At 39.7% G+C, this 27,116-nt stretch overlaps 1 protein-coding gene across 4 annotated transcripts in view; it reads right to left on the minus strand.

Moving 5' to 3' along the window:
- Positions 1 to 26,478, minus strand: part of RAF1 (Raf-1 proto-oncogene, serine/threonine kinase) — a 44,158-nt gene extending 17,680 nt beyond the window's left edge. Inside the window, exons 1-8 of one of the 4 annotated variants that reach the window (XM_037384663.1) lie at positions 26,348 to 26,405; positions 15,562 to 15,617; positions 7,381 to 7,596; positions 6,398 to 6,510; positions 5,247 to 5,349; positions 3,596 to 3,753; positions 2,549 to 2,647; positions 968 to 1,121 (exon numbers count right to left, since the gene is read on the minus strand). In XM_037384663.1, coding sequence (XP_037240560.1) covers positions 968 to 1,121; positions 2,549 to 2,647; positions 3,596 to 3,753; positions 5,247 to 5,349; positions 6,398 to 6,510; positions 7,381 to 7,587 — 834 coding nt within the window. In that variant the 5' untranslated portion in view covers positions 7,588 to 7,596; positions 15,562 to 15,617; positions 26,348 to 26,405. Of the gene's footprint in view, positions 1 to 967; positions 1,122 to 2,548; positions 2,648 to 3,595; positions 3,754 to 5,246; positions 5,350 to 6,397; positions 6,511 to 7,380; positions 7,597 to 15,561; positions 15,618 to 26,327 lie in introns of all 4 variants that reach the window. The other 3 variants (XM_037384665.1, XM_037384664.1, XM_037384666.1) reach the window with 3 other exon arrangements.
- Positions 26,479 to 27,116: the final 638 nt, after the last annotated feature.

Consider the following 27,116-nt stretch of genomic DNA (forward strand, 5'->3'; position numbering starts at 1 on the left):
AAAAACCTTCCCAGGGCTGCAGTGCACTTGTCTTCAGTTCCAAAGGTCCAGAGGACTTCTCTAGAACGTTTCAGATAATCTTCACATTTCCCACAAGCCTATAAACTACCAGCTGAAGACACAAGTGAACTCAGCAGTCGAAGGCTTTTGCCTGGCTTCAAGAGTTTAAAAAACTATTCCAGAGCTAAAAAAACCCCAAACAGCAGCACTCTCTGAAGTCCTGCAGTTCAGCACTTGCTTTCTGCAAGCCTTTCCTGAACACCACTCCCTTAGTTTGCTAAGGTTATCACAAAACAAAACAACCAACCACTTCAGGCCTGACTTCAAAGAGCTGTCTCTCACTACTGTCAAAGGTAGGGGGGAAAAAAAGCAAAAAAAAAAAAAAAAAAAAAAAAAGAGAGAAAGTGCTTGAAAGCAAGTAACAGCAGAAATATTCTCAGATACAGACGGCTTTAGCACACAAGCCTGGAACTGCTGTTAATTCCATACAGGTATAACACAAAACATATTGCCAATAAGTTTTGACTCGAGTGTTCCAACTCTGAGAACTATACGCAGCCTTGCAGTACCTGTGGTATGATTTAAAATAAACACCAACCCCCCAAAAAACCCGTATTTTAAGTTTGAAAGAACATTTTTAGACATGTGTAATAAGCATTTCTTCAGCAAAACTAAACTTATTTTCTTTTCAGGTCTGTGAAACTTGATTGTTAAAACTCCCCCCACATCTTTACAGATCTAATTACCAAAAATCTACCTAGAACTTCAGCAGAGTTGATAAAGACAGCAAGAACAAACTAGTAACTTTCTATGCAAACACGACACCTATATTCTTCATCACTCAGCCAACTAAGGCAAACAGTAAGCAAATGACAGAAAGCAAAGAAGAAAAAGCAACCAGTGACTTTCAGATGGCCAGTCACAATTTTAGTTTAACTTTATGCTATTCCCTCCCTACCAGTATTACCTCAATTATCCGGCTGTCTACAGGCATTGTAGTGCTAACCATATGGACATTTGGTGTGGATGTAGATCGCTGTCTTTGGGAAAGAGAGCCCTCAGAGGAAGGATTTGATGTGTTGAATGTGAAGGCATGAGGTGTAGAATACCTGTGCTGGGAACTGAGAAGGAAAGAAGAGAGAAAATGAAAGTTGTGGTTATTTTTTCCCCTCTAGCAATTGAAAAATACCGTTCAATGTAACCTGTCCAAAAGCAATACATGCAGAATTCCAAACAGAGAAAAAGTTGGGACTTGCACACTAACTAAACTATTTGGTCAGCTGAATCATTCTCAGCTTAACTTAGGAAACAAATTAAAAATCTTGGAAGATCTTGTCAGCTCACATGTCTGTTTCTGCCATTATAAATTTTGCCACAGTTCACCTCAATCCCCACCAAATCACATTTAATATGCTGATAAAATACTGGCTTTGCTGGATTAATTCAGATCAGTGAAATTTAAACAAACTGCTCGCTGTTAAATGCACAGCTTAAGAGCTACTTTTACTGCTAAGCCCTGAATTTGTAAAGGTTTGCAAGGCTGTTCAATGGTTCGCATAGAACAGCCAGCAAGGAAGTCGTGAAACCCAATACCAGTTAAAAGGAGGCCAACACTAGAATCCAGTTCAACAAAGAGTTATAAATCACAACTTAAGGTCACTCAAACCTTATTCATCCCAAATCACACAAGTATCTTAACTGAAACCATCCAGCCTTCACAAAAAGCTTAAAAAACTATCAAGTTAATGAGTCATTGTTCAACGATACTGGAGATAGAGTAAGATGGCAAAGAGAACATAAGATCAATTCCTGATGCAGTTCCCACTAAAATAAATAAATAAATGCATAGAACCATTTGCAAGTCAGCTACGTGCTCTGTGCCTCATTCCTGAAAAGGCCACGATTTTTCAAAGGGATGTAGAAAAAACAAAAGATGGCCTGCCCTCTCCAGCCTCTAGAATTTCAAGGAAAAGAATACAGGCATAAATTAGGATCAGAAGACAGGCCCCTTTGAAAGGAAAGCAATTTTTATTCTAGCATTTAAAACTACAGGAATGTTCTCTGTAGGTGTCAGAATTTTCTTTGAGGAACATATTTTCAGTTTCCACTGTTCTCTCTTTAAACTCTGATCTGTCATCGTAACATTAGAATGTTATTTTAGTTTATGTATGCAAGTCATGCAAAACGAGTTACAAACCCTTACATGTATACCACCTGATCAAATAAAATTAATCCACAAAAATAACAAAGGGAGCCTTGAATTTTCTTAAGCAGGAAAACAAAGGTCCCCAGAAAACCTTTAATACACTCTCTTAAAGTCTTAAGACTAAAAATTAAAAATAAACCCAAATCACTTTTTGCTTGAATCTCAGAACAAGGAAGGTCACTATATATTACCTACAATGAAGTGGTGTTGCCTTCTTGGACATTTGTCCCAACCTTCTATACGACTGTTTTATTTTTGAGGAGTTGGGGTTTTTTGGTTTTGGCGTTTTTTTTTAAACGACTGTATTTCCCAAAACAGAAATGACAGGAAATACTAGCTTACCTAACAGGTATCCGGGAGACAGACTCCCGCATCCGTCTCATTGTCAAGGGAGGTAGTGCAGGGACACCACTGTCACTGATATTTGAATTTGGGAACAATCTGAAATATCAACAAAAACAATTACAATTTCAACTGCTACACTACCTCCTGTACAATGCTCTTGAAAGCTGAAAATTTAAAGGGCTGTTTCTTTCCAGCATAATTAACTTCATGAACGCATTCTTATACATAGTATTTTCCCTCTGCGTATGGTATGACTGAAAACTATGACTTCAGACTCCCAAAGAAAATTTCTACGTGTTCTTTCTAAACTTATGATACAAATCTTTTTTCATCAAACCTCAGATTTTCCTGGAAGGGTATTCAACACCAATTTTTTTAAATTTCTATTAAAACCAGGTAGCATCGAGTGGCACAAGTCATCTTACACTCTAATGACCGGTCAGTATAAGAAAATACATAACTATATGACCAAGTTCCGTTACAAAAAAAAAAAACATTCACCAAGACACATAAAATCAGTTCTAGATTTTAACACTTTTGCATAAAACAACTTCTTCTAACATATTTCTAATCAACATTAGGAAAGTATTATCCTTCCTCAGTTTTCTCATCATTCCAAGCATTTTCAACAGGGTGTCAAAAGTTGTGTTAGTTCTGAACACTCACGCTCCCAACAGCTAAAAACCAACTGAATCATGACCTTTTTTCCTTCCAAAAGAAGCGTTATGCTAGAGGAATTACTATTACTCTGCTGAAACAGCAGGCATTATAGCAACTGCCTGGTCATTCAGAAACTGTTTGCTTGTCCCAGAATATTAAAGTTTACAGCAAGAACAAAATGCATTTAATGTAAATGGCCTTCTTCACCTGGCAGTAGACAACCATTGCTGACTGTTTCATGAAATCAATACACAAGTTCTGTATACCAATGAAAATGACTACACCCCAATAATCCAACTTTATCTCTATAATGAGATTAAAAAAAAAACAATGCTTGTCTGTCACAGAGAGTTAGTGTTGCTATTAAAAAGGAACAGTCCTTACAAGAGTTGCCTGATATTGCTCCAGTCGACACACATGGTTGGAACTTTAGTGCTGCAGTGTTCGTGGAATTTATAACCACATGTCTGACACCGAAACCCATTTAGCAGGAACTTCTGGCAGATGTCACAGAAAGCAAGCTTTAGAAATGTCTTCCGAGCCTAGAAAACATTAAACGATTAATTCAAGCTACTAGCTTCTCTTCATTAGCCGACATTAACAACTTCAGAGCTTGACATAAATAAATACCATGTTAAAATGTTTCAGTACCCCCAAAGTGCTACTGAACTTAAAACCACAACTGAGTATTCTTGCATATATTTCCAGTCTGGTTAGAAACCTGGAAAGCTTACAAACATTTAGGGCTTTGTTTATCTAATTATTTAAATTAAAAAAAAAAAAAAAAAAAAAAAGGAAAAGTGTTTGTCAATATTGTGCACTCAGTAAGGTGGTAAGAGTTGCGTGGGCCAAGAATTAAGTTTTTAGTATCACAAAGTGAAGGAGGATTAGACTGTAAGAACTGCCTAATTATTGTTTGTTCATCAAAATGCCTGTTGTCTGTTTATGACTAACCAATACCTCCTGCATATGAAATAAATTCCTTAGTAAATACAACAGGTTCAGGAAATTCTACTTTGTTAAATGACATCTAACATTTATTTTAAGGCTTCTGAAATATGAAAAAAAAAACCAAAAAACACTAAAATGGACCAAAGGGTTTCTTCCTCCGGAGTGTACTGTTGGAGGAAGCCTCAAAGCCTGAGCTTCTTCCAGATCTGGACATCTTCCAGATTTCTAAAAATGTAAAAGTAAAGCTACTTCCAGTTTTTGTAAATTAATGCTAACCTTTCTAATGGATCTAAATGATTATCATTTAGTTTTGCCACTTGGCACAATACATTTCTGGACAAAACAACAAAAAGGCTAGAATATAGGAACAGAGTTCCTTCTCAGGGAGAACAAAATAATGCCAGGTAAAACTGTTAGGCATTATCTCTTCACAAAAGAAAAAAAAAAAAAAAACCAAATCCAAACAGCAGCTCTCTATTTGCTCTACACTGGGCAAATAATCTGTTTTTGAGAAGAAACTACAAATCTAAAGTCTTCAATGCTGCCCCCACCCCCAAAAAAACCTACTCTCTCAAATTACGAGGCAGCATTAGCTCACAAAACATTATGACCTTGCAGAATTAACAGCACCCCTGTACATTCACAATTACCAACAGTCCAATAAAGCTGCCAGACTTATCCACTCTTTCTTGACTGATGAGCCAGAGGCTGAAAATGCAAATTATCTCCTGGTTCTGGACTTTAAGGACATGGTATCTTAGTATGACAATTACAGAAGTAGGTATTTATATAAAATAAAAGTGGCAATCATCAGATCTTTGAAGAATACGTGTAATGTGAGCTTTTAAAGTCTCTGACACCTAAGAATCACTAAACATAAATAGAATCCTGGCATTTCACTGCAAATGGATACTTAGCCAATCTAATCTGTGGGAAGTAGGGATGAAGGAATCAAGTCATCACTGCTGAAATCCCTACCTTGTGTTTAGAGCCAAAAGGTACCCAATGCCTAAACCATCCTTTGGTTGAATACATTGTTCAATTTACACAATTTACATCAAAATACAGAAAATAAAAAGCTTACAAAGTTGTGTGTAGTGAGTGGAACATGATCAAGAAAGTCCACTTGCAGTTCCTCTCCAATCAAAGAGGCAGCATCTGTATTCCAATCCAAACGCACCTTTTTTCTGAAAGAAAGAAAATGGGGACAACAAAATTAGTTAGGAGGTAAGAAAGCTGGCCTAATCAATGATTTATGTTTTGTGAGTTTTCTTGAGTGAACTGGAAACAAATACAAAAAAGCATGGCTACCCTCTTATAGTGAGCTATATTCACTTAAAAAATTAGAAGCAACTTTGAAAATGTAGCAATTCACCTCTTTTCCTATTTTTTAACGTAAAAGTCATTAGATATAAAGATTATTCGAAATAAGACACCTAGAAGCTGTAATCGAGTCACAGAAATACCCTTATAAACAAAACAAGAAATTATGAATGGCAGACTTAGTGACATGAAAGCCATATTACGTGCTTCAGCACTGAAGTTACTGGTGACCCCAGAATGGACTCAGTTACATAGAGAAGTAAACCCACAAATGACTGCCTCATGACTGAGGCTTAAAAGAGCATTAAGCCCAAGCCTTAAGAGGTGTGAAGTTAAATGTATTAACTCCATGAGATACCTTCACTCCCTCAGCTTGTAAAAGAATCATTTGGTATTTAATAGCAGCATCCCCGGTCCTACAAAAAATAAGGAATATCTGAAGTGAGATTTAAATCCAAACATTGAAAAGTTGTAGAGGAATGCAGAGCCTTAAAACTGAGCACACAAAGGAGATGTTCATTTAAGTGATGGCTAAGAATCACTAGCACTGAAGTTTAATCAACTACAAATGCAGAGGAAAAACACATCTCGAATACAAAGGCGTATCATCATTTCAACTAGAGCATGACAAAAGCCTCTGCAAGAACACTACAAGCACTTGAGCGTACCCCTCAATTTCGAACATTTTTAATACTTAGATTTAAAACAAAAATATTTTTTTTAATACCCAGGAAGCTGAAGGAGTTGCCCTAGAGGAGGGTAAAGAAAGCAAAATGGAAGTGTTCACAAACAACTTGTGTTTTTAAAAAGAAACTAGTGAGAGAGGAAGAAAGCATTAACGCTGCTATTCTAAACCCAAGATTATTACATTCTCTAGTTGAAAGTTTCACATAAAACATTCCAGACTCTTACCCTTTTGGTTCAGTAAGAAGTCGAAAAACTGCACAGCATTCTGGCTGCAGACCTCTTACTTTAAGTGCCTTCATAAGACAGTCATGTAAGGTCATCCCATTTCGCACATTTACCTGTGGCCAAAGGAAAAAAGTTTTAGTCAGTGATTACAGAATTTGGTTAAGCTTTGGGACCCAAAAAGTATTATTTTTTTTTATTTAGAAGTTAAACTGCACAGCTGTTCACTTTTGAAGTTAATGAATAGATAAATAAAAATGCTTGTATGATGTAACAAGAGACTGCTGCACCTTCCGATTTCACTTGCCACACATTAGGCCAACCTGCCAGGCAGGCATGTTTTCTGCCACAAACGTAACTATTGCATGCTTATGTAAAGGAAGTTTTGAATCCATTTTATAATGTTTCCATTTCTTACAATTACTAAATTTCTGTGAAACTGGATTTTATACAGCATGCATACAAGTTGGTAGCCTATAAAAAGTAACAGAAATGCAGGCAAATGGAGTTACCTTAAGTGTAGAAAAAGGCTTAATTTAGATTTCAGAGAACTTGGCATAAGACTATTATTAGTCCACTGAACTCCAAGAAATCCAATAGAAGCGTTCCCTCAAGAAGTTTCACTTCAGCTTTAACTACCATACTTCACTATGACCATCCAAGTGAAGAAAATGGTGACAGCAATGACTAAGTATTTTACTTCACGCAGGCATCAGTGTTTAGGTCAGCCAACTACGTATTTAACATTCAAAGACAGTGAGTAAAGTATCGTGCTCATGTGTATTGGAAAAATACAGCACTGAGGTAGGGAAATACAGGTTCTCAAAATACAGACACACTGTTTTCAAAATATGTCCTCTGGAATTAACAAACCGAGGACAACGCACTTAGTTACAATAAGACTTTGTGTGAGCTTGACATACCTGCCATAGTGTTAGCAAAGGGAACAGTACAATGTCTCTTACACAAAGGTAATGTAGACTTACCACCGTGCGCTGCTTGTTGGGCAAGAAAACACGAATGGTATTACTAGTTTTGGAAGTATCTGATATTTTGCCATCATCAGATGCTCGGCGTTGATAACCGAACTGCTGGACAATAGTAGGCGAAATACAGTTTGGGCCATCAAAGACAGAATCCTTGAGTCCAAAACCATTACTGATCGTCTTCCAAGCTCCCTGAATGTGCTCCATTGATGCAGTCTGAGAAACAAAAATTGAGAAAGTCAGGGAAAATTACAACATACTTCGCTATACAGTGGTATTCTCTCTTCCCGAGACAATGGACTTCACAGCCTCTTTTGAAAGCATCTGAAAACTGCTCTGCCTTCTCCCTTGTGACACTATCAACCTACAGATACATGGTACAGTTCACCCACATCTGCAAAATTAGCCTGAGTCTTGAAAGCATTTGACTTTCTGCACATGAACATATCATCAGAAATATATGCATAGTTCTTCTCACTGCACCGCTGATATCACAGAAGCACTTTACCATCGTGTTAATTTAAATAATCAGTGCCTGAGGGGCCTTCAGAAAAGTGGCTAGATGCAGGCCAAAATAGTCATGTAAGGCAGATATGGCATGCAAACAATTAGCATAGACTGTACTGTTAAGAGGCCCATCAAGACTTATAATTAAAAAAATTCATTGAGAAAATTGTATTTTTATCAGTGATCTTGGAGCTTTGGTTTGGGGGGGAGGGGGCAATGTTGATTTTTTTTTTTTAAAAAAGGTAGCAAGTTTTGTATTTTTAGTATACAACAAAATACACAGCATTTTATTAGTATGACAGTTTACACAGTATGAGACAGGAAAAAAAAAAAAAAGTCAAAACCCACACACACTATGCTCTATTACATTTCAGCACAAACCTCTGCCAGTGAAGGGACATGAACAGCCCCCTCTGCACACTTCCAAATCAGCACATAATATATTTTTGCACACTCAGGTGCAAAGATAAAAGTACCAGTATTTTTCTTCCCCAGCTATCACAACTTCAATGCAGCTTGAACTCCAAATTATACTCCAAATCCATCTTATTCAAAACTAAGTGAAATCAAAGTCTGAGACAGTTTTGAACAAAGAAACGTACTCCCCACTAAATTTCCAAGTAGTTAGATTCACTACGAAGCCTTCAAAAATAAAAAAAAAAAAAAAAGAAAAAAGGAACAGTGAAAATAGGCATGGTAATTCATTTCCTCCATAAAACTGCATCCCTCTATAAACATCCAAGAAACTGATGTTCAGAACTACATAGTGCAAGTGCACATCTTCTGTCATGTTAGCAGACTGTTTCCAAATCAGTCTTCAGTGGTTGTGCACACCACCTATATCCCTGTTCACCTGTATGAAAGGTAAAGAAAGTCGTATTAAAGCTGCAAAGTCGAAGAGCAAATCAGTCAAGAAATGCCAGAGTACAGGTCTGCCAAGCAACCCTAGTTCCATCCCCTTACGGTACAGGAAAGACTTGCCCTGAAAGACCCATAATGTTCCCCTGAAATCACTAACAACTCAATTCAATATACACTAACAAACACTCCTATCAGCATCTATTAAAGTCTAATTTCATGGTCCTGTCCTCCTCTGTTGCAAATTACTTGAACCCTCCAACTCACTTCCTTATGCCCTTCTGTGTAGCACCCATGCAAATAAGAAGAATAAATTAAAAAAAAAAAACAACCACACTCCTCCTATCCCAAACATTCACGTGCTTATGTCAGAGACAAGACAACAATGTTTGTTAAAGAGCCAATGTAATGGAATTCGTGTGGAGGAAAAAAAAAAAAAAAAAGAAAAAAAAAAAAATCTCCACTAGTGTTAAGTGTCCATTTTGGGATGCCCAGAAGGATAAATTTGAATTTCACAGTGTTTTCTCTCACAGCACAGCTCTGAAAAGCCTTAGCTAGTGTTCCAAGTACTTCACACTGCTACAGCCCTAAACCCAGATCCGACTAGTAGCTAGAAAGGAAACGTGTAACAACAAACTTAAAAGAAAAAGGTTTGGTTTATAGGAAGCACCTACCCTCCCACGCAAACTCTGCAGAACTTGGGGCCTCTTAAGGCTCTCTGCTACAACGGGATCTTTTGGATATTTCACGAACATTTCTTTCCCTGACAGGGTGCATACCCTCTCTTCCTCTCCTATCAGTCGTCGTTATTCCTGCACCAATCCATCAGTTGTGCAGCTCCAGTTGTTCAAAGGTTCAAAATATTTAAATGTCAGTAACGACTTCAAACTCAATATACAGTTGAAATCTAATAGGATTTAGATACTTAGATATTATTTTTATTTTGTTTTAATTTATGGCACATAAATGACAACAGTCTTGCGCTGTGAAAAAAGGGAGCAAGGAATAGGAAGACACAGAGACATTCTGAACAAGTAAGAAAGGAGGGGAGATAAAATTCAGGAATACAACCGAGTTCAGCATGCACAAGCAACTACAACCATCTTGCAGTTCATATGCATTACCCTACTGCCAAGAATCAGAAAGGTGAAAAAAGTTACATTCAGTTGCAACAACTGTGCATATGGACAGCTCAAAGAGCAACAGGTTAAATGGTAACAATAAAAACAGAGTGGAGATAAACTGTTTGATAAGAGGGGCAAGCAAGATAAAACCCAGACAGCTTGTTCTCTTTCCTCCTCTTAACTTACCCACTCTGGGGAACCCTACTTCATTTCACCCTTCTGGGTAACACATGAGGCAAAACAAGAGGAGTTCAACTGGATTTCTCGACTGAGTAAGTTAAGGAATAGAGGGGCAACCATCAAAATCTCACTGCTGTCGCTGCTTCTGTAAGTTGACAACACCCTAATGTTACAGCCTTTATGTTTAATATTTTGACATGCTGTCAACATTTCCTGAAAACTTCAAGAGAAAACAGGAAATGACAAAAAGTTCAGACCCACACCTTGACAAAAGCTAAGCTTTGTACCAAAAAAGGTACTTCCCTGCGCTTACGGTGTTCTCTTGTCCAAATACGAAAGGCCTACTGCACACTGTAGAACACAGAAGATGCCAGAAACACATTCTGAGGTTGTCAGAAAGGCAGCAACTGCTATCAGCCTTCTGTACAATACAACGTCAGTTGTATCTTTGATCAGGCATTTGCATGCTTCTCACTCTTACGATCTTTGCCTCAAGTAAATGGTGGCTATTCTAGGACTGTGTACGTTTGGCATAATCCACTCTTCCAGCAATGCCCTGCTCTCTCTTGCCACCATGCTTCACCAGCACATTTTCGCCACCTTTTTGGCTGCAGCTGATTATTGTCTCCGTGGCAGCTTGGGTTTGCTCACAAATGTTGAGAGTTCTTTTTCTACAAAATGACAGCACCTCCTGACCTCAGCAGGCAAATTTAGAACATGCCACCCTTAGGCCTCCTTCCTGCCTGAGCTGAAGGCTCTGCGTTCTACTCACACACCTCAAGAAGGAACCACCACTGAAGAGAGAAGATGAGAACTTGGCTCAGATCTGGCCTGGAGTGGACAACAATCTGCAAGTGGCCTATGGGTAGAAAGGTAGAGGAGAAGAAAGGGAAGTTTAAAAAGATATTTGAAGTCTCCTAAGGAGAGACCGAGGATCCATGATGAAAAGTTGCTAAACCTGCTCTTGGCTTCTATGGTGCAAGCACATGCACTTGGTAAGGTGGAGCTTGTAAAGAAACAGAAATCAATTGTCCTGCTGTGAACTTTTGCAACTATTCAGAGGCAACCCTCATGTGGGATGGCAGGAGGCTCCAGGTCCTCAGAAGTACCTCTCCACTCAGGCCAAGAAGAGTCCAGTCAAGAATGCCTGACTGATACCACATGGGCAGCCACTGGACATGTTCACTTCCCAAACCTAGTCACTGTTCTTACTCCAAATTATTATCCTGGAAGAACAGAGACATTCATAAAAGCTGCTTCATAGGAAGCAATTTACAAATGAATTAGACCTTTCCCCTGCCTTCTAATGTAAAGAAAGATAGCTTAAAAAATTTCATAAGTATATACTAAAACATCCACTTTGAACTCAAACAGCTCACTGCATACATAGATACAAGGTAAGAGAATTAGCATGGCAACCACTTGACCAGCTTCGAACTGACAAAAAAGATTTAAATATAATCACACAACATAATATTCACATGCACATGATTTCTACACCAACCACAGAACCAAACAACAGCAGAAGGGACATACTATGTCATAGGACACAGGTTAGTGTGTCCACCTTCTGGCCATGTTAACAGGTAAGACATGTACGCTGCCCTAGCATTGATTTGTTTATTCATTTTGTGTCTTTTGCTCCAACCAGCAATTGATGAAAGCTATTTTTACAGAAACTACATTTATTTTCTCCAGCTCTTCCAAGATTTACACCAATTCGCTCTAGTGAAAAGATGTCAGATATGTTTCAAAGGGAAATTCAATTTAAAATAAATGAGATTTTACAGTGATGCCTTTATAAATACATAATTTCAGTTTGTCTATTCCAGAAAAACTAGCTTTTCTTCCTCCAAATGAGTTACAAGCATGTTTCTGAAATATAACCATTACCAGATACCAGAATTATGTTTATGCCATGCTCAAACAATCCATTGCCAGCTGAATGTTTTCAAGTATCTAATTTTTTTAAAATTTTTCTTCCTGCAACTCTTCACTTTCATGAAAACTACTTCAAATAGCATGCCTACAACTGAAAAACTGCAAAAGCAGCATTCAAGGAACATTTGGAGATATTAAAGTGTATCAGTCCCCTTGTAGACCCAAGTACTGCTATGAAACCAATGATTTGTTTCATATTAAACATTCAATCTGAGCAGAAAAAAAAGAATAACCTCATACTACTCCTCCACCTCCCATAGGTATACTGCACACTGTGATCAAGACTGCACTTCCCATCAGTACTTTTTGCATAATTACTGGTTTTGATAGTCATTTGAACACACATTAAAACCAAATGCACAAAACAGCTATGCAACATGCAATCTGACAGTAACAAATTCCTACAGATGATTCACTCATATCCACTCAAATCATACACATATCATTCACTCGTATCCAAAAGATACTTCAAGTTACTTTAACTATTTCCAAGACTAGCAAAAAGTGTTTAGTTTGAACTGCTAAAAACTCCTGTCTGTCTCCCTAAGGAATGCTGAAACTGGCAATGAAGGAGTCTGAATGTTCACAGGATACAAAGCTAAACTCCTCTCCTCTTGAGTTCAGGTTCCTTGCCCTTTCCCTTTGTTTCTGAAACAAACACCAAAACTTTTAATGAAAATGTAAATACAGTGCCCCTTCCCAACACACACACGCTGCCATTTTTGCCACACAATTAATAGTCACACTGTTTAATGAAATACATATACAAAGGCAAAACGCCACGGAACAAAACCCAGAATCCATTTCAAAATTAACACTTTTGTTAGAAAATGTAAGCTTTAAGAGTTGCTTGTAAGGGAAGTTTTCACCTCTGACACAAAAAGATCAATAATACATTCACCTGTGGTCTTTTCTGTTCCCCTCCCATACAGCAATTCTCAATTGATTTAGTATTGCATGGGTGACCAGTTGTCTGGGGGGGGGGGGGGGGGGGGGGGAAAAAAAGAAACCTACACCAAACATGCACCTATCATGATAAATAGCAGTAATTTTTAAAGGTAGCTTTTCATAGCAGTAAAAGACAAATATGGACCCATTCCTATATTAATAAATAAAGCTGTGATCCATGTAAACATAAATGCTGGGCATGAACTAGGATCATCTAACAACCCAACCAGAACTCATACATTTACAAGGTCAGCATTTTCCTTGAAATGTCCTTCATTTTAAGAAATCGACACCAAAAAGCAAGCTCCCCCCTAACAGAACTGACCAAAAAAGTTTACAAACTAACAGAAGGAAATGTTATTGTTCAGGTAAAAATACCACACCACCAAACAACACAAAACCCAAAAAACAACCAATACTGAAAGGTTACACATCTAATTTCTGCCTCAGATCTTGGAAGTATCTTTTCTAATCTTTTTCTCTGAACCATTCATTTCCTAGTCACTACTTCAGCCATTATGCTGCTAATACTTTGAAGTATTTAAGGAAAAAAGTAACATTGGTTTTCCAGCAACTGGGTTCTACAGTAAGGAGGACACAAGCAATACAACTCAGTCTGACAGGCTTTCAGATTGATTAATCCTTTGCAAGATGAACACCTTTTTGTATTTAACAGTAACTTTCAGAGCACAACTTTGCTTAGTAAGCATCCACCAAGTCACGCTACTTGGCTGCAATAGGCTGTACTTTGGGCTCCGACAGTAGGTATTTGTCACCAAAACCATCTGTACCTTTGGTTGCTCTGTGCCTGTTCTCCTCTGTTGATCAGAATGGCTCCAGGCTACTTTTCCTAATCAATTTTTAGGAAGATCAGTTTGGTTTGTCCTTTCCACACAGATCATTCCAGTATCGGTCACCCATTTCTCTCACAGACAAGAAACCTTGGACAAGCATTTCCTCCCCCCCACCCACCCCCCCAACCCCCGAAGTCTTTCAATCAACTGTACATACATTCTCAGACACATGCCTATTTGCATTCTGAACTTGCTCATGCTTGAATTGTTTCAAGTATGGATGAAAGCCCCAAACTGTGTTTACAGTTGCCTGGAACTCATCCACTTTACAGCAAGAATGAAAAAGTTACTCAAATGTCAGCAATCCACCAAATGCCCTTCCCACACAAGTTCTCAAGGATTAAACAAAAGTGACTGAGAATCTCAGCACAAAGAATTACTGGCTCTGTCCTCCCTCAGCTGCACATGGTCAGTGAAGTAACACTGAGGACACCACCACCAAGAACATACCAGTGTTTAAGCCAACCTCAGTTTTGCTGCAAAGGAACACAGCCTGGCACTGGATTATTCAAGGAACTGCTGGGAGCTGCTAGGTACACAAGCTAACTGTACAGTTCAGACACACCACAGTTACTGTTAAAATATCATTGCAAAGTACCAGACAATGCCAGATTATGTGTACCTTTAGAATAGGATGCAGCAATCCAGCTAATTCAACAGTTAGGTGTTCTCTGCATTCACTCAGGGCAGCTTTAAAGTAATGAATGTATTTTATTGAATGTGGGCTCTGTGCCAGAACCAGCAGTGCCACCGGGAGGTCAATACTGCAATTCTAAGAGCCTGGGCGTGGAAACAATGTACAGATGGGGGGCAGGGGGGCAGGGAATATGGGCAATAGCACCAAGAAAGGTTTGGAAGGGGCCTTGAGATATTTTTCTGTGAGAAGATAGAACAAATGATTCTCCCATATATTTTATAACAAAGTGCACCTGGGAATAGTTGAACATATGTTTCTGCAATATGAACTAAATCTAACATGATACTACTTGAGTATTTTAGTTACAAACTGCCTAGATAGCTCCATTACCAGCACATAGGAAACAATAAAAGTAAAGTTATTTGCAAAGAAACCGGCATACAATGGCAAATAAAAGCTGAATATAATTAGAAAATACAGAACGTATACAAGCAAAATTACTTAAACTATGTCAAACATTTACTGTCCCGAGCATCTCCAAAGAGAAACCATGCTCCATTTTAACTCTATCTTACATTATCTTACTAAATACATCCATGAAATTACAGTTCTGGTTTGGGTGGGTTTTTATTTATTTAACATCACCATAATAGACTTCTGTTTCAGAGACAAAATCTCAGAAAAGAAAAGAAAAAAAAAAACACAAACCCGACCACCAGTTGTAAGATGTCACAGACATGATTTACATTAGGTCTGGATTATTCACAACAGATCTGTAGTTGTGTGGAAAGGCAAACGCCATTTGGAGAAGAGAGGCAAATACCAAGATCTGAAGTTCTAAACGGAGGAAGGGCTTTCCCCCTACAAAGTAAATATCCATGGAGACTGACTAAAATAAGAGCTGAAGTTAAACATACACTTCTGATAAAGCAAACACTGTAGGTATTGTGTCAATTTTGTGGAATTTTTCAAAAAAAATAAAAAGCAGATTTTAGTAGCAGTAAAGAAATACAAGCACAGAGCTCATCTGTGGTAAGCTTCCCTTCCCCCAGGAAGGGCCCACAGACCTCAGAAGAAAGAATGGGTCAGGGTAAGGAAGAAGGCAAAGATAAGCAGAGCAAGTTATTTATACCTTTAGTTTTCCTTTAAGCAAATGAAGTCCTATGACAAAAGGATGAAGTGCATCATCTGTGGAAGGTAACACAAAAACAGAAGGTACTTACTATTTTAATAGACAAAGTTATACAGATGCACAACATACCAAAGTAATAACCAAAAAATTATTTTGTGAATTACTTCAATAGTACAGTTAACTTATCATCCTTCTACTGTTGTGTTTTCAGCGCCTTCTAGGCTTTCCTTACTTTATGCAATATTTCAGTGTAACGAGATGCACTGCGTAAGGCCAGACTGCACGACAGCCAGATACTACCCCAGCTCAGTATCACCTCATTCTTATTCAAGAACATCATAAAAATCTTTTACAGCTAAAAGCTCACTAACATAAAAATTAAGTTCAAGTTGAATACTTTCTCCTTGGACATCAGTTCCTCACTTATACACAGAAACACCTTGCTGACTCACAAATCTTGGATCCAAAACAAACAAAAAGAAAGTAATAAGAAGCTACGCCTCTGAAGGCTATCTGGATCTTGCGTATAAGCATTAACAATAAGAGGAAGAATTCCTAGGGAAGATGAAGAAGTCTTGATTAAAGGACTGGAAGCTCAGATCAGTCAAAGAAAGAAGTGTAATTCAAATATACAGAAATATTCACTAGATATTAAACAGTAAAATGCTTTCTCACCCAAAGTTCCCATCCTAATTAGCAATTCCTAAAACAACCCCATGCAGAGATGATTACAGAAGGCAAAGATGCAACACAGTCCCAGAGTCAGTGAGGCTTGAAGGGACCTCTTGAGATGAATTAGTTCAACCTCCCTGCTCAAGCAGGGTCAGCTACAGCAGGCTGCCCAGGGCCACATCAGTTGTGTTTTGAGCATCTCTGTGAACACACACTCCACAGCTTCTGTGTGCAACCTATTCCAGTGTTTGACCACCCTCACAGTAACAACAACAACAAAAGTGTTTTCTTATGTTCAGATGGAGATTCCCGTCTTTTAATTTGTGCTCATTGTCCCTTGTGCTGTCACTGGGCACTAGTGAGAAAAGTCTAGTCTAGGGTCCTCTTCGTTTCCTCCCACCAGAGTATTTACACACATTGATAGATTCCTCACAAAGCTTTCTCTTCTCCAGGTTGAACAGCTCCAGCTTCCTCACGTCTTTATATAAAACACAAGAAAGTATATATACAAAAATTCAAGAGGAGATCTTGCATTGCTAGCTCACTTTTGGTTAGAAATATCCTCATTCCTAGAATGAGCAGGCAGAGGAAAAAAAAAAAAAAAAGAAAAGAAAAAAAAAGAAAACGCTGTAATGATTTTACCCAAGCAAACTCTCAAAGACTAATCAGAAATCGGAAGAATACTTTGGGATCTCCACCTTGAGCCACTTAGTAATTTTAAAATTAAAACCTACTTAGAGCCTGAACTGTACATTTACCCTACTTACTAACTTGCATACCCCTCTACAGCAAACATTTATGAATGTGATATACAAAATATTGTGACTATGTTTTCCATCATGCAAAATGATAGGCAGAGAGACTGGGGAGAAGGCAGTAAGGAATTCTGTCTTTTGCAGACCAGAGGAAAAGCCAAGATCTTTGGTTTTAACAGAAGACAACCATATATCAGCAATAATGACATGTTTAGGAAATAATCCAGGCTCAATCAAGGGAGAGTAGGTGGTGTTTGTTTATTTTTAACAGACTACATTACTGAGGAAAATAAGGTGTGGAAAGTGATGTGACCAGAAAGTATGTGGGGGACGGAGCACAGAAAAATAGGGAAGATCAAAAAAACCCCAGTAAGAACCATAAGAATAAGCAGAGGACCAGAGAAAGACATCCTCATAGGAACCAATATAGGCATAGTGGGTGTGGGGTTTCAAAGTAGCTAGGTTGACTACTAGCAAACTGATAAAAACAAAGCTACAGTTACGATCCTCACATTTAGCTAAGAAGTCAAGAGATTTGTAAAGACCAGTTTCTGAGGAAAACAAAGAGCTAAACACTGAGCTGAAAAGAGTCTGGGACAAACTTTGAGAAATTTAATCCAGTCAGTATGATGGAAAATTTTAGATGAAAAAGAGGTGAGAAAAATGATGGGGAGGGGTAGAGGTTTTACAGACTGAAAACAAAGCATTTTTATTGTAGAATCAGGCAGAAGAAAAAGGAATCTCATATAAAAATCAAGAAAGCATAGCATAGAACAAGTATGCTGAGTTAAAGAAGCAGCAGGTACAGTATTTCTACCTGCAGCCAAAGCAACAGCTGTTAAGGGAGTAAAAATCACATTATTTTTCTTGACAGATAAGAAATAAATGAAAAAAAATCAGCAAGAGTATTTACTAACAGGACTGGGTACAAGGGGGGTTTAAGAAGCAAAAGAGTTGACAAAAATACCAGCTGTTATTGCAGATGTGAGATTCAATTAAACCTGAGAAGCAATTTGTTCACCTAAGACAATGGCAAAGCCAAGGGAGAAGAAAACGACTCTGTACTGGAGGAAGTTTGCCTACTTGCAGGATTTCCACCTGAGATACTCCACAGTGCAAGAGAAGGAGAAAGGGAAGCAGGTGTTCTGTACGGGGAACACTGAACTCACAGAAGTTGATCGCTGATCACACTTCAGCATTGCTTTTGAAAAAATTAGAAGTTCTGCTACAAACATTCACCTAATTGCACAAATAGTCAGAACAAGAGTTTGAAACAAGAGTTTTAAAATTACAGGTTTGTCGTTTGTGCTTCAGTGTTGCCAACTCAGTTTTGAACTAGATGCTGATGGTTTTAGAAAATACCCCTGGACAATATTGTATTCAAGACTAGGTAGTCACAAACATTAGACATTTCAGCACTGTGATTCAGATGGCCATACATCTGCATATGTGATATCCTATGTGTGATACTTCTACAGTGAACGCTAGTGTTACACTGTTACAGCATTCTTGCTGTTTCCTCCAATTTTTACTACTATCAGTTTGTTACAGTACTTTGTCACTGGCAGAAAACAGTATTAAATTAATTTTCTATTGTGTAAAGGAACCATCAACTTTAAATTTAACCAAGATCAGCTAGGTTTTTTTAGAAGTTATGTTAAAAACCTACTACTACACTTATTCCTGTTAATTCCGTCTTTAAATAGGCAATGTGATTTTTAATGTCTCCACATGAGAAAGTAAGAAAGACAAAACACTCAGTATACCAAGGAAACAAGTTTAAAAAAAAATCCTCTGCCAGACATAAAACATGCAAACAAAAGTGAATCTCTCACAATTACAGCAGCAGTATTATTTGTGGTGACAAAAGAAAATACAGTTTCAAATGTAAGACAATTTTAGTCTCAATCTGCCCGATAATTCTATTGAAAATTTTCTTCAGAGCACACAGCACTTCTGTAAAACAAAATAATTCCAGGTACTGTCCTGTAAGCTAACATCACAAGGGCAGATCTTACTGGAATAGGTAAAAATAGCACTAGTGAACATGCCAAAGGAGAGTCTTTCCACTGTATGGCCAGCGCTTAGATTGCAACATCAGCTGGCTCTCTTTTTATAACCTCTTGATTGCCAGGGAACAAGTCACAGTCAACTTAAAAGGTTTGAGAAATCTAAGAGTGAGCTCTGGAACTCACTTTCAGCTGAAATCAATCCACTGTATCACCGACATGAACACTTTGTTTCAGCATGCTGTTATTGCCTGTGTAAGCTTTATACTTGCTTCTAAAGCATTTAACGCAGATGAATGATGTAATTCTGAATACGGTTTATTTTTTGTTAAATGTCAGCATAAAATTAGAGGCTTGCACACTTTGTTGTTTCTTTTGGCGGCAACATGCTCTGGAAGCTACTTAACCTACTACATTCTCTCACAGCTATGCATGTGCCATCCTCTGACGAACCCATTTTGGCCCATTTCTGCAAACGTACCCCGTCAACTCCAACCAGCCTGGACCAACCACTCCCTAGCACCTGAACTCTAGATGACTTTTTCCTCCACGTTTCCACATAAAGATAACCTCTCACAGTACAACCATTTAAAACTGTTAGACCAGCGATCAAAATTAAGACAGAAGTGTTTTGCTAGAAGAAATTCATGCTCCTTTGCCAGCAGTTTGACTTACAGATGGCTGAAATTGCTTAGCTTTCTAATTAGGTACAAGGGAAACCAGTATCCTCCCATCTTCAACACCACAAACAGGTTTCTGCCTGCTCATGCCTACAGATGGGTATTGATTGGACATGGCTTTCCAATGTTACTGGAGAGGGAGACAGGGAGGGAAAAGAAAGCTATAAAAAAGCAGCACACTTCACTTGCACAGTTACTACTGTATTTTTTTCCCCCTCAGTCTAAGAAATACTGAATGATCATTAACATATTTAACTCTCCTTAATGTTTATTTGACACAGTGGCCCCAGTACTGTGTGTCTATATGAAGAAAAATATATATAGGTCTCATGTAAATTCCAATGTAGAGAGAATTCAGACACATTTGCCATACTTAATGCATTAATTTTTACAGTACAGGTTTTACAAAAAAACCACCCATAGAACAATAAGTGCACCAATAAAGAGTTGATAAAAATTTTAAATGGGCTTATGAAACAGATCAGACCTGAAGGAATTCAAATTCTATCACAAGTTATCAAACTAATGAAAATATTAACATGACAGTAATCTTGGAATGAACAATTGCTAGGTAAATTCTGAACTTCTGGAATTCTAAAAGGTTTTACCGAATCTGAAGCTGGAGTCACATCTTATGTGATAAATATTGATCACCTTTCAGTGAGACTCAGAACAAAGTTTCTAAAACAAAGTTTAAAAAAAAAAAACCACCAAGTTGTTACTGTATATCAAAATACACCATTTCAACTGGAAGCTAGAGAGCTAACTACAGGTTCTTTCATCTCCACATTAAGTGGAATTAAAATCCACCTTGCTCTTTATTTTACAAGTAATGTATAAAAACATTGCACTTTCTATAATAATCACTTGGGAATAATGTAACTAGCATTTTTTGGGTGGGAATAAATTAGGATTTTTTTAAAAAAAAAATTAAGATATGATTAATTAGTGTTTTTTCTTCCACACAACACTGCCACCATTGAAGCTTCCAGTCTAATGGCCCTCCCTGCATTTGTGACATTACTTTGCAGGACCACCGCTCTGTGTTCCCACATTTCTGTAACAATTCCAGGCAAACAGAAGGGGGTACATGTATCTTTACCTGTTTCACTATACTTCCTTCAGTTTCACCAAAAAACTCTTATGTAAAAAAACTCACACGGTTTCTTCTACACAGGGAAAATTACAGAATAAAGGAAACAGAATGATAATTTACTTGTTTGTCCAACAAGCAGTCACAGTGGGGGGAGACACAGTTGATCTCTTCCACAGGTAGCAGGAGAGTAAAGAGCACAGTGCCTTTTGTGGTATGCTCATAGATTGAAAGGATGACTAGAAAAAATTCAAAGCATGACCAGACTTTGATCAAACACTTTTAAATAACTGAAAATGGCACAAGAAAGTAGAATAGGCAAAAACTAGCACAAATTAGCAATAGAGTTGACAGGGACATATACTGGAAGCAAATGACTAGCAAAATAAAAGGCATTACAGAAAAAGAAAAAGGAAGATTAGTCATATAGTAAAGTTTCTCAATAGACACCTAAACGTTAGCCCTACAAAGGCACTGAAGACATTTTCCTTCCAGTTGCATGCTACCTTGCATCTCCCTCTTGATAGTTTGTCCATCTCTGTGTTCCTAAAATACTCATTTTCAAAACTCTAGCTTGTTCTCTAGTGAAAAAAATTATGTAAGAGAGGACTATAATGGGGGCTCTGAGCCATTTTTTAAAGTCTAAACCTCTGAGCCAGCTTTAATTAATATGGTTAACCCCATGCCACACCCAGCTGCAAGTTAGTGAAGCAACCTCCCTCTAGCTCCTGAACTAAAAATATACAAGATGTCTCAACCGCTCTTAACCGATACTACGTATTTCAATTGGAATGCAATATTAATTAACACCCTTTTGTCAGCTGTTTGTCAGAAATGAAATATTTTAGGGTCAAACGAACAGCAAGTATGCAACATAAGCCGAAATCTGAAATGAAGCAATGTAATGCAGCAGTAAGACAAAACAGGCACCACTACAGTAATCAACCCAACATCTGCAGAGCCACAACACAGCAAGTGAAGTGATTCCACACAGCAATGAAACTGAGAACAACAACAACATAAAAAGGGGCTTATATCAGAAGAGCTGGAGATACAGGTCCTATCTGCAGATTTTCAGATAGTGCAAAGAAAACAAGGCAGTTACTTACAGACTCTAACACATGCACAGATTATTTGCAAAGCAATTCTAAAATTCTTTTGCCTGAAGTTAAAACCAATCAGCTTTGATTTAACTGTGCAACTGCTCTGCTTCATTTACGCAAGTGTGCAGGATACATTTGGAACATGTATAGGAGAAATGGCAGAACACAGACACACCTGCAACTGCAAACAAACCCAGTGACCCGCATTAGCCACTGTATTGTTCTACACAACTGCAGAGGTTTTCTACATTACAACCTTAGCTCTAAAAAGCTTGTCATCCCCCATAAGCAAGCAAAAAAAAACCCCTGGAAAATAGGTAATTCAATTCCATTTACTATGTCACTTAAAACCCTGAAAAAATTATACTCACTTATGTAAACATGCTGTTTATTAATTATCAGTTATAATTCTTAGCTCTGAAGCCTACCAAGAAAATGCTTTACGCATTTCCAAATGACTCAAGAACAGTGCTTTGTTTATCCTCATCTACTGTATGCATTGCAGCATGTCGGTACACAAGATGACCATATTCTATTAAACTGTAAAAGGTCAGTACACACTGCTGCAATAAAATCAACTTTGTGTGAAACAGATGACATTTATAGTACAAACACAATATTCAAGTCACTAAAGGGATAAACGTGCGCCAGCTGCTTTTCAAAGCAAAATTGTTGTTTACAAAAAAATAGCGTACACAGCAAAGCCAACAGAGCACTGAGAATTATTCACAGAACTTTGCCCAAACAGACCTTCTTTTCAGAAAAACTAACCCTAAATACCTATCTGTATTACCCCTGCAGAGTAAGTGTATCTACTTCATGCTGTCTCAAAACTTATGTGCTAATAATGCATGCTCATTGCTAAAATACCTCCTAAATTTGTCATAAAACTGGCATTTTTACCCGATTTCCTAGTGTTATATCAGTTCCGCTTTCCATTAACTTCTAGGGCTGACAAAATGTTTGCACAACCTTATTCAATACACAATGGATGTACTTCATACCAGAAAATACTGAAGGGTTTTGCATAAGCATTTACACAAAAATCAATCAAAACTGGTACAATGCAGATGTAAATGTCTGCTCATTTACAAATTAAACTTATGTAAAACTTACTGAAATCATGCTTAAGTACCATGCTTGAAATTTTAGTTAAACCACAAGTTTTAATATTGCTTTGGCAATTTTTGTTACTTCTCCAAAGACAATTTTGATTTATGCAATTCAGTATTTTTACAAGAAATAAAATGCTGACTTTATTTCTCTTCACACAATTACAGAGTCCTTATACTCCTGCATTTTTACGTTAGAAGACAGTCCAGGAACATATTTCTTACAAAACAATCATAATTTTCAATTATTCATTTGTTTCAAACTGAATCTGTATTGAAGTTTTGGAAATTGAACTGCAGTAAAACATGTTACCCTTGTTTCCTAGGCAACTGGTCTTACATGACCATGCCACCCAGCTGTCCTGCCTCTCCTCCAGCAACTCCTGGACGTACTAGCTTATTTCAACTAAACAGTTTGGTAGAGATGTCAGAAATATGAAATTCCCACAGGCTATGGAAATAGGGAGCCAAAGTACTAAAGAATCAATCCTGTGCTCTCCCAGCCTCTTCATCAGCCGGGGCACCACAGCACAAACCTGTGGTGTGCCCGCTGCATGGGGCGCATCCCCACCTCACAAAACCAAACCAAGAGAAAACCCTCCCTCTAGCCCACCTCGCAGGCCAAGAAGGTAGACAAGCAACACAAGAACAGAGAGAAAGGAGGGGGGGGGGGGGGGGGGGCGGGGAACGAACTCTGGAGGGTGTTGAAGTAAGGCAAGAGCAAAGATGGGGAAGTGAGGGGTGCTAGAGATATTCCAAGAGTGTGACAAAGGGACTGACTGAAGGTGTCGTGGAAGAGAAAGACAGCAGAAATCAAAGACTCAAATAGAAATCTGCATTGCTGCATTGAATTAGACTTTATTAGTTCATTTGCTCTCCTAACTTTACTAGGAATATAAAAATAATTTAAACTTCCTGTATCTATAACACAAAACTGAATTAGCACAACTTCTGCATTTGAAACTGATTGAAGACTTATTTATACACAATAATTCAAACAACAGCTTTTAGTTCCCATCTCCTACAGAAGTTTTCAAACCAAAAGCTCCCATCATCTCAATTTAATTTGTTTTCAAAGACAGAAAACAAGGAAAACTTGGTTTTTTCCCCAACTCCTGATTTCCCAACAATGAAGGAGCCAAGTAAATAAACTGGGGGGAGGAGGGAAATATATGTCCCAGAAGAAACTAGTGCTGATTTAGCATACCAAGAAATGCTGACCAATGATTTCCGTGTGTCATGTTTGTGGTTTTATAAAATATGAGTTATTTTAATAAGTTGTAGTAAGTTCAGGCCCTGAGACAGCAGTAACTTCGTAAGTAATTTAATTTAAATAGACTTTGTTGCTAAAGAATAAAAAATGGAAAATTATAGGTAAACACCAAAGGCATTCAACTGAAAAAAAAAAAAAAAAGTTTTACATCTTCTGTGGAAAAAAAAAAAAAAGGTATCTTCTCTGCTGCTTCCAAATTTTCTTTCAAAGCAGGTTAGTCAGCAGTGTTGCACAATAAGTCAGCCAGTCCTGAAGATATTAAGTATGGCAACAAACCATAAGAAAAACACATTCCAGATTACTGAAAGCACCACTGCTCCAACCCAAGTAAACCAGTTCAGTTCTTATTTAATAATCTAAGACTAAATTGCCTACCATATTAATCACTCACCCATTTCACGAACATATATTCAGATCCATACCTTTTTTATGATTAATTATAGCCTTAGGGTTTACCTATGGAAAATTTTCATTAGGAAAAACTAAATTAAAGCCACTTCCATTCTGAACGGGTGTCCACAGAACAGATTTAACCGAACTGGCTGAACTGTGAAATTAACTCTCACATTCACCAATTCAATCTTTTCTTCTGCACCAACGCTGCAGACATGTCCTAAAGGATAAGAATGCCCATTCAAATTATATCCTAGTTTTACACAATGCAGTGATCCTTTAGGCAATATCTGGAGCTGAGTTTTTCAGAAGCATTAAAATAAAAAATATTTGTGAAGTCTTTTGTGCAAAACTATTTTCAGGTATTTTAAGTTGGCTTCAGTTTTGGAAGAATCTTAGCTTTACTCTATTACAGACCCTTCTACGTTTTGCATACCTACAACAACCTACAATTGCATCTGGAACACACACTGTACTGTAGCAATTCCACTACAACTGGTTTTGAGGTCTCATTGTCCCAGGTAAGGTCTCTGTATTTATGGATGTCACTTAAAGGCTAAGGAGGGGGAAAAAAAAAATCCACAGAAGTTATTTAGCCTGACATAGGCAAGACGAACAACGGACGAGAGACTGCTGCTGTTAGCACAGGCAGGTTATTTGTGTGTACATTTAGACTGCAGATAAAAAGAGTCCAGAAACAGTGCAATCCTCAAGCCCTGGCTCTGGAGTAACACCGACTCCGCATGGCAAAGTGGTAAGAATTTAGAAGAAATCAAGAAACTAAAGAATCTTATTCTCGTTTTCAGATGTCTTTTTTTAAACTGAATCCAAGTCGGAAAAAAAAAAAAGTAAAATCAAGGAAGCAGTTTGAACTGAAGAACGCCTAAGCAGAAAGCATTCAGTTATGCTAATATAACTTAAACGCATTTTCCGTTCTCGGTTCAGAAGACGGTGGATCAAAGTAGCAGAAAGGTTCGGGAGTCCCCGCTGGAAGCGCAGGGGGGACAAAGTCGCCAGCAGCGACCTGCAGACCCGGGAGGCCGAGCAAGCGGAGCCCCGGCCGGGCATCCCCCCCCCCGCCATCAGGGCGCCGTGCCAGGTGCCGCTGGATGCCCGCTGCTCATGCCGCCCGCCGGCGCACCGGGCCGGGCCGCAGCCCCAGGGCACACCCGCCCCGGCCGCGCAGCACCCCCAGCCCCGGGGGACGGCCCCGGGGCTCCGCGCTGGCGCTGACAGGCGGCGGCCGCGGCACACCCCCCTCCCACCTGACCCGGCGCACCGCGACGGGCCTCGGCCCCCCCATCCCGGGCTGCTCGGCACCGGGCCGCCCTCGGGAGGCGGCAGCCCGCGGAGGACAGGGCGGCCCCGGCGGCGGAGGGGAGGCGGCGCGCACAGGCGATCCGACCGCAAAGGGCTCCACGGCGAGCCGCGACCCGCAGGCACGGAGCCGGCCGATCCCCCCTCCTCCGGCCGCGCTCCCTGCCAGGAGGCGGGCGGCCGCCCTCCCCGGCGCTGGTTTCCCTCACGGCCAAGCCAGCGCGCCCGCGGCTGAGCCGCCGCTGGGAGCAGCCGGCGCCGCTCCAGGCGCCAGCACCGAGGGAGGGAGAGCCGAAGAGAAAGGGGCGAAGGGGCAGCCCTTCCCTCCCTCGCTCCCCGCCGTGTCCTCTGGCGCTCACCGGCCTAACGCCGCTCCTACCTATGTCACGCTCTCCCGACGGCTCACTCCAGGCTCCTGTCCCGCTCGGCGCCGTTCGTTTCGTTCCTCATCTAAAATGGCGGCCTCACACTCAGCGAGACATTTATCCTCCGCCCATCAACCTCTCGGCACTCCGCTCCTTCCCTTTCGCCTGTCTCCCGTTCTTTCCCCGTCCTCCCCTTCCACGCCTCTCGGCCTGGCCGTGGAGCGCCGAGCAGTCGATAGCGCCCGCCCCGCGCCCCCGCCCCCAGCGCGGGCCGCCATTTGGGAGCGGCGGGAGCGGCTGAGGCGCTGTGGGGTGTTCGGCCCGGGCGCGGCGGGAGGTGAGGTGTTTCTCGCCGCTCCGTTCCTTCTTCTTCTCCTCTTCCTCCGTCCCTTCTCGGGCACCGACCTGCAGGCGGAGGCTGAGCTCTGCCGCTGCACCGGGGGGGCTGGAGTGGGCCCTGCCGGGGCCGCCCACCGCCTTCCCTCAGCGCTGCCGCTAGCCGGGTATTACAGTCGTCTCTCCTCAAGCCCGCGCCGCCTTGCCTGGGCTAAATCTCTTGGTTGTTTGACAATTAGTTAAGTGGGGGCATCGGCTTAATTAAGTGACCTGCCTCGGCCACACGTCTAGAGTAGAGCCCGTCAGTCTTACCTGTTGGAAAGCAAACCCTGTTTCTGAGGGGAACAAGCAGAAATTCCCCAGAGGCGGTACGTGCTGAGAGGGGTGGGGTGTGAACTGCTGGGAAAGGTATCTAGGGAGAAACAATAAAATAAAGTAGCGTGCAGC

The sequence above is a fragment of the Falco rusticolus genome, chromosome 4 (assembly GCF_015220075.1).
Source record: "Falco rusticolus isolate bFalRus1 chromosome 4, bFalRus1.pri, whole genome shotgun sequence".
NCBI lineage: Eukaryota > Metazoa > Chordata > Aves > Falconiformes > Falconidae > Falco > Falco rusticolus.